This window comes from Solea senegalensis, linkage group LG11 (genome assembly GCF_019176455.1).
Source record: "Solea senegalensis isolate Sse05_10M linkage group LG11, IFAPA_SoseM_1, whole genome shotgun sequence".
Classification (NCBI taxonomy): Eukaryota; Metazoa; Chordata; class Actinopteri; order Pleuronectiformes; family Soleidae; genus Solea; species Solea senegalensis.
The window spans coordinates 23,235,809-23,248,069 of NC_058031.1; the positions used below are offsets into that span (position 1 = coordinate 23,235,809).

Here is a 12,261-nt window from a genome sequence, read left to right on the forward strand (position 1 = left end):
ATAAAAAGCAGCACATAAGGACGTAGAGTATAAAAATAACAGCGCACCTGTCCTCACACAGAGAAACTACTTTACAACATAAACAGCTCTTAAAAGTGAACGAATTATTAAAAAGACCTTTTACGTTGAAAAGGTCACTGAGGTCAATGAAGCTGAGGTCAGCGTCTCACACACACACAATGTCCATCATTGTCTAAATACCAAGACTAAATTTAGAAAGAAACAAGTGGGAGCGGCGGCGGCAGAAGAGTTTCCAGGGATATTTATGTGTGTGTGTGTGTTTCTGCACATTTGTTTTTACATTTGTACGCATTCACATCTCTGAGTGAGTGAGTGAGTGAATCCAGCCACTGTTCTGTGAAGGCCGGCAGATGTGTGGTGAAAAAGGGGGCGTGGCCTCTGGTTAGAAAGCGTCTCTTTGACTCCACTCCGTCCTCTGGTTCCCCCTTCTTTGTGCCAGAAGGCTAAAAATATGATAAAAAGAGTCTTTTTTGTGTGTGTGTGTGAAACAGATGTCGTCGTCGTGGAGGTGGAGGCGTCGTGTGTGTGTGTGTGTGTGTGTGTGTGTGTGTGTGTGTGTGTGTGTGTGTGTGTGACGGGGGGGGCCAGAGATGGACAGAGGGAAAGCGGTAAAAGTGTCTTTATCTTCGGACTCTGTGAAGGGAAACGAGCGTCTTCTTCTGCACGTGAGTGAGCGACAGTGAGGTTTTCTTCCCGCTGTAATCTGTGTTTACGTCTGTTTTAGAGATTAAAAAGTCATGGATTGTTTCTATTATGTACAAATCAGGGCTTCAACTAATGATTATATTCATTTAGCGATAAATACGTTGGTTTTTCTTGAATAATTGATTAGTTTTATCCACAATGAGCAGAAATATGTTTGAGTTTACTGTAAAAGAATATACTTACTTTTAAGAAGCTGAAATCATAGATCTTGTCTTATTTTGATGAAGAAAACACTCAAACTGACGAAGCATTGATCAAAATAGTTGGCATTTTAGGTCACTGAGAGGCACAGATAATAGAGGAATCTAAATCTTCCTTGCTCCTTAAAGGGATAATTAAGGTGTTTTGTTTTATTTTAAGGGTACCTCACGATACATGGTCCACGATACCAATAATATCGCAATACAATCATACAGCAATACATCGCAATATCGGTCCATCTGAAGAAAACGTTAACGTGAGAAGTTAAAGTGCAGCATTTCTCTATTTAACAGATGATTTAAGGGCTAATCTCGTCAGACGAATGCCTGCTTTAGTCCACAGTATCGTAGGAATATATGTATGTTTATACGTATGTTTGCCACTTTATCAAAATATAACACAGCTTAAAACCAAAGTTTATAACCTCTTCGCTCTCCCACCAAAGTCCATATTGAAAATCGACAATTTAAGCTCGTGGTGACACAGGAGCTGCTGCTCTGCCGCTGCCACATTTACCAAAGTTTTATCACTCTGGTAAATCTGAACAGAGGACGCCAAACACCAAAGTCACAAGATAACGCGTTTAAACTTAGAGAAGGAGGCAGCAGAGGATCAATGACTCCTGTAAGCGGTGATGTAAAATCGCTGGTTTTCTCTATGGGATTTGGTCCAGGGAGTGAGCGGGTTACAAACTTCAGTTTCCGGTCAGAAAACATTGTTCTAATGAGGAGAATAAATCTTCTTGTGTTGTTGAGGAGTTTAAATTGATTTGTTCCATCATTTAATACATAATATTGTATATTATAATAACGCACATGCGATACAATAAAGACACAGTTTTCTCTCAGAATGTAAGTTTCTTTAACAGCTCAGAGTGATGAGAACAGAATAACACGTTGTACCGCAGCTTGTTATCGCGGTGACAGTAATGACTCTCCTCGAGGACCGGGCTCAGGGTTGTTTTTAGTGCTCGTACAGTGAAACTGGAGCAGCTGTTTTCTGCTGTAAACCTCCTCCGCTGTGGTTTCCTCTGCTGGACTCCCCAGGTTGAGTCGAGCTGAGCTGAGTTGTGTGTGTGTGTGTGTGTGTAGATTCTGTTCTGTGTTCTTTTCCTGAATTAAACTGTATGATATTTTTCATACTTGTCCTCTAAGGGGTTTTTGGTTGAGGCTGCAGGGTGTGGAGCTCGAACCTTTTGTTTGTCGCAGACTTCGTCTTTTAATTCTCGTTCTATAATGGCACACAGTAAAGGGACACTTCAGGTTTTTTGAAGCGTGGTTGCGTGAAGAGCACCCCCAGCTCGCCCCATGAGAAACATGAGAAAATACAGTATTTTAACTGTGTAATAAAGTCAATTCCAGGTTAAGTCTACCAAATTTTAAGAATGTTTTCACTATTACGCAGCCTTTTCAGGCTCAAACTGAATTTACATAACTTTTCACTTTTCTGCGATTTTTGCTCACTGCGACAAAGGAGCTGCCGATCCACTGCTGCCTCTTTGACGCGTTTAAGTCACTTAGGCAAATCTAAACTAAGAGTTTCTTCCGTCAATGTAACAAAACAGCACAGTTGAAGTCAGAGAAGGACGCAGCAGTGGATCAGCGTTTTAAAATCACGGATTTTCCCTATGGACTTTGCTGTGGGAGAGCGCCGCCAATTTTTTTACAAACTTAGAATCTCAGCCTTAAAAGAGTGTCGAGTTTAACCCCAACAATTGAACTGCTCTGCAGGTCGGCAGCTGCGGTGTTACCATAGCAACCACTCTGTGACAGCTTATCGCTCCCACTTCCCCTCGCGCGACCTGGCGTTGGGCGGCTCTTATCGATGTCAGATACGCGGCCGCCGGGCGGCGAGCGCAGTCATGTATCAGCGTCTGACCGCGGCCGCCTGTGGTCGGACCAGAGCGCGGTCTCTTGATTGTGTCTGAAAGTGGAGGAATGTTTGCCAACCTCTGCTCCCTGTGTGTTTATCTCTCAGCCCACATCACCACTGCGGTCCCACTAACAGTAACTGGCTGCTTTTTTAAACTCACACACACACACACACACACACATTATTGCACAAGTTCACAGATGACAGTGAGGACTTGTGAGTCCACAAATACACACACGCCAGAAAGAGTTGATGAAATAGTGTTTGTCCCGTTTTGACCGCACGTGTCTGTTTGTCTCTGTGATTGTGTCAAAGTCTGTCGCGCTTGCTAAATCAGCACAAATGTCAAACCAAAGCTCAGTGGCAGGCGGAGTCATAAGAGGAGGAGCCTAGTTCATGTTCAACTTCTTATACGAGGAAACGTATAAGAAGTTAATTGTAGTCTGCTTATTTTTTTTATTGTGCCATGAAGTTTTTGTTAGATGAGGAAAAAGCCAAAATAACATACACAAGCATATATTGTTGGTGGGACGTGTACGTTTGAATCATTCTGATCCAAATTACATTACATTACATGTCATTTAGCAGACACTTTTTTTCCAAAGCGACAATAAGTGCATTTAAACATTTGGGCTAGAAGTAAGTAAGTGCTTCAAGCTTCAAGTTTTTTTGTCTTTGTCGTCGTCTTAGTTGAGGTTGAGTCGAAAGAAATGTGTTTTAGTCGGCGGCAGAAGATGTGGAGGCTTTCTGCTGTCCGGATGTCGATGGGGAGCTCGTTCCACCATTTGGGAGCGAGGACAGCGATGGTCAGGTCTGTGGAGGGAGGACCCTTTCCTGGGAGAAAAAGAAACTCGGTCTTGTCAAGATTGAGTTTCAGGTGATGGTCAGACATCCACTGAGAGATGAGTAAAAAATAATTAAATATAAGAACGAGCCGAGTCTTTTCAACGACTCCTCGAGATCCGGCTCTTTTCAAAGAGCCATAAATCCCAGCTCTGGTTCTAGTCGTAGTCAGAAGTCGGGATTTCCGACTTAGAAAAGTCACAGCAAACCTTACAAGTTTCCAGGATAAAGAATAATGTCTTATTTGTTTGACATTAAGTCGGTCGTACTCGTAGTTCTGGTCGAGTTCTGTCCGTGGATCAGTTTGAGTCATTTTTTTTTTTCGATAGTTTCTTTGATTTTCTGTTTGTTTTTTGCTCCACATAACAAATAAAATCATTAAAACTCATGAATCATTTCGGTCTGTGGTGTACTCCATGATCTTATCACAGGAGGATGATATATCACCAAATCGATATTTTGACCCACCCATACAGAAGGTGAAGTCTGTGCTATCAGTCAAATCACAGTTTTGGAGGCTTCAAAAGCACAAGTTTAGATTTTTATGGGTGACATCAGACCAGTTGGTAATGTCCAGTCACCATCAGTGCTTTGGTAATTACTCATTATACCAGGGACTACAATGACTGTTCTCTGAAGACATTCTTTCTATGGTGAATTTGTGTTCATTCATTGTGTCGAGCGTCAATGAGGTCAGGCACTGAGAAGGTTCTGGCTCACAATCTCTGTTCCAGTTCATTCTAGCTTTGCTTCGCTGGGGTCGAGGTCAGATTAGTCAAGTTCTTCCACCAAACACCAAACTCAAAGTCCGACCATGTCTTTATAGTCCTTGCTTTGTCCACTGGGGACACCGGGTCATGTTGGAATAGAAAAAGGACCTTCCTCAGAGTGTTGGAAGCACAGCATTGTCCAAAGGTCTTGGTATGATGAGTTAAAGTGTCCTTCACCTCAGAGACCAAAGACCTGGATTCAGTGACCTGTGATCTGATTCGATGAGTTTGAACAGGAGTACCTAACAAAGTGGTGGGCGAGTGCACGTAACGTCCACCGTCCTCGGTGCTCCGGTCACAGCACAGACGTCCCGCTGAACACAGCTGGCAGAGGGCGGTGCCAGTGAGGCAGCTGTCCAAACACTGTGCAGTCCAGAGGAGAGAGTCTGTGCTGATCATGGAAAGAGTGTGTACACAGCAGCCTGTCTTTGTTACCAGGGAGGAAACACACACAGTCAGAGAAACACCAGGAAAAAAGCCTGTTAAATCATGCAGCTCTGGAAAGATGGATTCAGATTAGCAATGTTTTATGGTAATGATATTGATCCAGTGTGTGTGTGTGTGTGTTTGGGTCCAGGTTTCCTTTCCTTAGAGAAACACCTTCTGTCCCAAATCCAACTTAGTTTTTATATCTTAGTGAGGACACATCATTGACCTGGTACCGGGTATTATGCTAGTGGAAACGCTACTTAAACTGTGGCGAGGTGAGGTGAGTGGAGCCGGTGGAAATGTGCCATTAGTTGCCACTGATCAGAAAATGCTAGAACAGTTATGGATATCGATGTCTTTCTTCATCTTCAAATCATCTTCATCTTCTGGGCCAGATACTGAATCTGGCGGGCAAGTTTTGGCCCATGGGCCACCAGTTGCTGACCACTGATGTAGATGATTGACGTAACATTAGTTTAGTGGTTAACAGTTTGCGTTTTATGAGCTGAATTGATCAGATTTTTCATGACCGAGGTCATCTGAGCAAAGACTCCTGACCCTCTGGTTCCTGTTTTCAGACCTGGTTCTTTCCATGCTGCAGCCCCTGGTGATGGAACTCCGATTTAAATGTGTTAAATTTAAATCCGTGTAAAAGTGCTTTATAAATAAACTTTACTGATTTACTGACCAGATTCTTCTGTGTGTGTGTGTGTGTGTGTGCAGGCGGGGAAAGGAGAGCCCCACGTGTTCAAGGAGAAGACCTTCAAGAAGAAGCGTCAGTGCAGCGTGTGTCGACAGAGCGTGGACCACGTGGGCTCCTTCTGCAGAGGTGAGACATCACCGCCGTCACAATCTCAGTGTCATGACAAGCTTGTGTCGAATGAATTAATAAAACCATTTTTCTCCTTCTCATCCTCCTCGTGAAGTATGCAAGACGGCCACCCACAGGAAGTGCGAGGTCAAGGTAGGGGTCAAACTCCGCTCATTGCTTCTTAAGTGTCTGGAAAAAAAAAGGGAAATAACTGATAAAAGGTCAGATTTGTACGTTGCTTCCAAATAAACCTCCAAGAAACGTGAAAAATCTCCAAATATTACCCGTATCCTTCTCGTGATTTTCCATCGTTTGAAGTCTGCCGCGGTTTATTGGCAGCAGACGGGAGAACTAGATCCGCTGACGTCTCGGTTTGATTCGCTCGGCTCCCGGCGACAGAGGCTGGGAACACTTTGACTTTGTTTGTGGATGATGTTAAAAATGAAAATTCATTCTGAATGTGAACCCAAGTTTCACCAAAATGAAACACAGACTCGTGGAGTCAGTGTTTCCCAACCGAGCCGGAACCTCTGTCCAAAAGTTAGCCATAAAAAAGAAACTTATGATTATTCATTTGCAAAAACTACATTCTGGTCAGTAAAGGAACAGACTGTAATCGGCCTCAGATTACATTTGTTTTTCAGCAGTTTTTCCCCGTTGATATCCGACAAAATAATTGTAAATATCTAACGTTTAGAATCTGACAAATGTTAGATCTTTATAATTATTTTGTGGACAGGGACGGACAGCGACTCCAAGCATGTGACGACTTCTGGTCCATTGAGCTGTCCCTCCAAAACTCAGTAGCCAATCAGCAGGCAGTGTCCTAAGCCCCACCCACAAGCAAAAAAACATGCGGCAAAGAACAATTGAGGTTCATTTATAATTGCAGTAATAGAGGAGAACTGTTTGAAGTTAATCTGATTGTTAATCTGCAACTAGTTTGATAAGCATTGAATCAGTTTAGTGTTTGTTTGTTTTTAACTCAACTTCTGGGGTTTTTTAGCTTCTTAAATGTGAATATGTTCTGGTTTCTTTGCTCTGTATCACAAAGAAATCACTAACAGATTAATTCAGGTCAACATTTCATGGAGCAAACAACGAGCTGATTAATCTTAACAATAATCTGCAGATCAACAGACTGTGAAAACAATCTTTAGTTGCAGTGCTCTGGTCTTAAATCTGAAGATTAACGTATGTCCTGTTTGTCTGAGTTGTCAGATCTGTGTCAGCCAGAAGCAGGACGTCGTCAGTGATGTCGTTAGAGCTTGAAGTTTAATCCAGACCGGCAGAACTTCATGAGAACAGGAGCTTGAGAAAGTCCTGATGTAGAGTTGATGTTTGTTGAATATGCAGCTGTGACACTGAGGCTTGTGGCAGAAGCTCTGCGAACGTGAACGCCGCACATTCCTGCGCCGTGCTCCGACCCCACACTGCTGCCTCTGTCAAAGGATCATTGATGCAGGGACGACGGTGATGAATGGACAGAGGGAGGGCGCGGAGAGGCCAGGCCAGGCCAGGCCAGGCCAGGCCAGGCCAGACCAGACCAGACCAGACCACGAGCAGTAGCATGAGGCAAACGCAGCACTCGTTCAGCACTCGTTCATCTCTCATCCCTCCATCCTCTCGTCTTTTAACGTCTGAGAGTCCCGAGACTTTGAGTTTAGTCACAGGTTACCCGACGATACGATACCAATGATATCACGATACAGCGATACATCACGACATCTGTCTAAGTCTAAGTGAAATCGCGCTGTAAACTCCTCCCCCTCTTCTTCAGTCAGGTCACTTCCACCACGAGTTTCACCCTCATTCATTCCCATGAGCAGTGCCACTGTGTGGAGACATGAAGTAGTGACGCCCAGTGAGTGAAACTGGCAGAGACTGTTCACTTTAGAACATTTCAATTCATATATCGATATTTTTGACGGTGCATTGATTATCGTATCTCACGAGGGAGGACGACGATATGTCAGCAAATAATTTCATAATTGATATCTTTTATTTTCCTTTAAAATTAGAACTTCATTTACAAAATTGACTTAACGCTCTGTTGAAGAAGGCTATTCAAATGCAGTATTTGTTGCCACCAGTGGAGTCGCCCCCTAGTGGCTATTCAGTATATTCACTTTTTCTTTTTTCCTCTTTGAAAACACACACACACACACACTCTGTTCTCACTGAGCCTCAGCTGTCTCTATCCTGATGAAAACACACTGACAATATTCTTAGTTTTTATCATTTATTCCGTTTCTTAACTCCTTCTTTATCGCAGGTAAATTCCTGGTGTAGAGAAATCAGATTAAGATATTATTATTAGTTTATTTTTTTTAGTTATTTCCTTAATTTTCTACGCACTCTGGTCAGAGTTCGTCTGCTCCACTCCATGTATTTTGCTGCAACTAGCGATTCTTTTCTAGATGAATCGAGGAATCGTTTGGTCCAGAAAATGTCAGAAAATGCTGATCAGTGTTTCTCAAACCTAGAAAAGACGATGTTCTCAAATGTCTTGTTTTTGTCCAAAAACCAAAAACTATTCAGTTTTAATGATTTCTTTGTTTTTATGGAGCAAAGAAACCAGAAAATCTTCACATTTATAAGAAGCTGAAACGATCAGAAAACTTGTTTCAAAAACACTGAAACTGATTCATCGATGGTCAAAATAATTGACAACTAATCGATAAAAATACTTGACAAATGAATCAATAAGGAAAATAATCATTAGTTGCGGCCCCTAAACACAACCAGACTACATTCACACCAGTCAAGTACGTAGTAAATGTATAAATTGTCAAGATTCAAGAAATTCAACATTCTTTATTTGTGCATAAAACCAGTTCAGGCCAGACACAAAGGATTTTCTTCTCTTGTAGTCCAGCAAGAAACGTGCTTAAGACAAGACGACAATTTAAAAGAAGAAAATAAAGTAGAAGTCATACATGAGCTGAGCTGTAAAAACAAGAAACCAACTGATTACAATGGTTCGTTTTTATTTAACAGTTACGCACTGAAGCTTTACCAACTGAAGGCAGGGACAGTAGGTTATGTTTTTATTTTTGTATTCTTCTATGTCACTGTGTTCCCAACTCTGAAAGCATGAGGTCAAACGGCCACCAGCTGGACTGTCTCTCTTTTACTAAACACACACACACACACACACACAGTTTTAGTTCAGCATGTTCTCCTCTCAGAGAACAGTTCCTCCTTATCTTTGATCCCAAGTGGAAAATTCAGTCCACAGGGAATTTGGGAGAAAAAGAGAGAGAGAGAGAGAGAGAAGGAGTCGGACCCCGGGGCAGAAAGATGGACGAACAGTTGGTGAAAGACATAGAGACAAACTGAAGTGAAAGAAAAAGAAGAAGAGTACGAGGAGGAAAGTAAATATGAGTATCCATTTGGTGTTATACCGTCGTCCTTCCTCATGCAGTACGATAACCGATACACCGGGGCAAATATCCGTATTTTAATCAACAAATGAAGTCCTGTTCCCGTCATTTTGACTCATTTCTGTTTCAGCTGCTGCTTATTGTGCTTGTTGACATTCTCTGGGTCCTTTATAGTCGTCAGTTAACAGGGTCATCAGTTTTAAACGATATGTTTCTTAGGGGTGGGAATCACAGGGTTTCCTCACGATACGATATGCAATACCAATAATATCACGACACAACGATTCTGTGATAATCAATATATGGACGTGGATCTCTTAACGTAGCTTTCTCCACTATTAGCTCGCTGTAAACTCCTCCTTCTTCAGCCAGGCAACTGTTTACTTTAACCCTTCTGTGATTAATCCTGTCGCCGCCGACTGGATCTGTCGTGTACTTCTCTTTACCGTAACTCCGAGAGCGTTTGCGATATTTAGAAAATTCAAAAACGATGGACTGGCGATCTGTTCAGGGTGTGACCCCCACCTGTATCACCCCCCTCATGTGGAGGATAAAGCAGTAGAAACTGGATGGATGGTTTGGTTTGGTTGGGTTCCTTGTGTTTCTTGCTTTGTCGGTTGAGTTCCTTGGGTTTCTTGCTTTGTCGGTTGAGTTCCTTGTGTTTCTTGCTTGGTCGGTTGAGTTCCTTGTGTTTCTTGCTTGGTGGTTGGGTTCCTTGGGTTTCTTGCTTGGAGGTTTCTTGCTTGGTCGGTTGGGTTCCTTGTGTTTCTTGCTTGGTCGGTTGGGTTCCTTGTGTTTTTGCTTTGTCGGTTGGGTTCCTTGTGTTTCTTGCTTGGGGTTCCTTGTGTTTCTTGCTTGGTCGGTTGGGTTCCTTGGGTTCCTTGCTTGAGTTCCTTGGGTTTCTTGCTTGGGTTCCCTATACTCATCCATATACTTGTCATTACAGTAGAACCTCGGGACTTCCTACAGAACGACCAACATCCAATCACAGACAAGATTCACCAGCGCATCAAACTTTTATGACGACAGCTTCTCAGTACCGTGATTCCTAAACGGTTGAATAAGTGACAGATATGGAAAATGAGAAAGTTAATCTTGGAAGAAAGGGGCAGAAAGAACTCACATTCTACAGCTGCTTATTGATACTTTGGTATCGACCAGTGACCGGTTTAATACCTGTCCTTGTTACTCATGTGAAATTAAAGACTTCAGTACTGTACTGCGTCATGGCACACACGGGTAAACCATCCATCAGATTGTGTACGTTGGCACCGCCAAGCTGTTTACGCACAGTAATGACCAAGTCCCCTGCTTCCTCCCTCTCCGTGTAATCAGAATTCCCCGCTGCCTCTCATCCCTGTCACCCGACATGTTAACGTGAGACCAGGCTACGAAACTCCGCTTTACTGGAAGAGGATGTACAATCAAGTACAGATAGACGGAGCGGAAAGAGGGAGGGGGAGGATGCAGGGATAAGAGGAAGAGCAGCAGAAGCAGCCTGATGTTACTCTCAACATTAAAGCCTTCCATCAGGACAGTTGTGGTTCCAGTCGTGCCCAAGCTCAGCTTTATTTTTAGCAAAGAAAGTGCATTTGAGATGAAAGAACCCTGCTCTTTGTTTACTGAAGCCGTTTCCCCTCCAGGCCGTGCTACATACTGTATATTTACAGATCCTTATCTGGCTAACATCCTTATTGGTGGCAAGTAATGTCATTTATCCCAACTCTGAAATGTTGTTTTGCTCTTTTTTTCACTTTTCATTAACGTAAAGGGGGCGGCGGTTCTGTTTTGTGGACCCAGCTGTGGACACATGACTGCCAGCAAAGATTTCCGTAATAAAGTCTTCAGTCGCTTAAATCTATGACATCTTTAGATGTATGTTCTCTGCGTTATCTCAGTGTTGGGCAGCATGTTCTCTCCTGCTCCGAACCCCATAGAGAAAATCAGCGTTTTTAGCCCGCAGAGACACAGCAGCTGCTGGTCCACTGCTGACGGCTTTTCTAACTTTGTGTCACTTGGGTAAATTAGAACAAGGATTTCAAGGCCAGAAGTCACCAAATAATTGAATTTGAGTTGAGAAATATGAGCAGCCGTGGGTCAACAACTCCTGTGTGCCATGATGTTAAATTAGCTGGTATTCTTAATGGGGTTTGGTGCGTGAGGAAATCTCCCTTCTTGGTGGCAAGGAGAATAACATAGCAAAGACATCAGGACTTAAAGAGGTCCATTAACGTGTTGTGCAGTCAGTTTTAACATAATGTCAAAAAGTAGTCGTCTCGACAGTCTGTGCTGCAAACCATGAAGCAAAAAAACCATACAGTAGGAAGTTCTGCAGAGATGGAATAATGGAATCATGTGACTACAGTTCATGTTAACATAACAGCTGACCCCCAGCACACATTACACACACTTCCTGTCAAATGGGAAAACTCCCCGTCTGCTGCTGCTAAAACATGTTTTAGATTTCAGAAAAGAGGCATCGCGTTGCTGTTAGATTAAAGTATGAAAGCGTTCATTTAAACGGGGGTTTACTGTAAGCCACGGGCTTTATCGTTTGCAGGGATCAGACGGTGACATCAGTCGTGAGTAAATCATCTGGTTGGAGCCCTGTGGCCTCGAGCCCAGACCTCTGGTTTCCTCTCCTGAAGGACGACGGCTCTTCAGCAAGCGCTTGTGTAGTCAGTGAGTCACTCAGGAAGACGCCGTCCGATGGTTTTAACAGCAACAGCAGCAGAACTGTCTCCTCTGACTGAAGCAGTCACTATCGTAGCTCACTGCTGACCTTGTGTTTCCCAAACTTACCAGAGTAAAATTCATGGCTTTCTAGTGGCAGCGTTTAAACTCGCACACTCGCAGGTGTCTGCAATAACAATCATAATAAATCACAGAACGCTTTCCACGTTATTTTAGCGTGATTTAGATCACGGCCACGAGGGAACTTCACCGACTACTCGCTGAAACCTGAACCTAAACCTTTCAAAAAAATGACTGTGCCTCAGTCTGACAACCCGTTATATTATAAGTACGATTATTGCCAGATCCTGCAGACGTGGGGGTTTTTAGGTCCCTGAAAATCATGTTGCATGTCATCGTGAATGATAATCAAGAGGGAAACAATGACAGAAATCTGGCAATTCTCTGGCAATGCTCTTTACTGTTTGGTTAATAGTAAATAAAACAATCTAAATGACAAAGAGAAAGAGGAGCTTTTTGTTTGTTTGTT

At 43.0% G+C, this 12,261-nt stretch overlaps 1 protein-coding gene across 1 annotated transcript in view; it reads left to right on the forward strand.

Moving 5' to 3' along the window:
* Positions 1-12,261, forward strand: part of tns2a (tensin 2a) — a 63,628-nt gene that overhangs the window by 17,860 nt on the left and 33,507 nt on the right. Inside the window, exons 2-3 of the mRNA XM_044037616.1 lie at positions 5,565-5,670; positions 5,768-5,805. Of these exons, the coding sequence (XP_043893551.1) occupies positions 5,565-5,670; positions 5,768-5,805 (144 nt within the window). The remainder of the gene's footprint in view (positions 1-5,564; positions 5,671-5,767; positions 5,806-12,261) is intronic.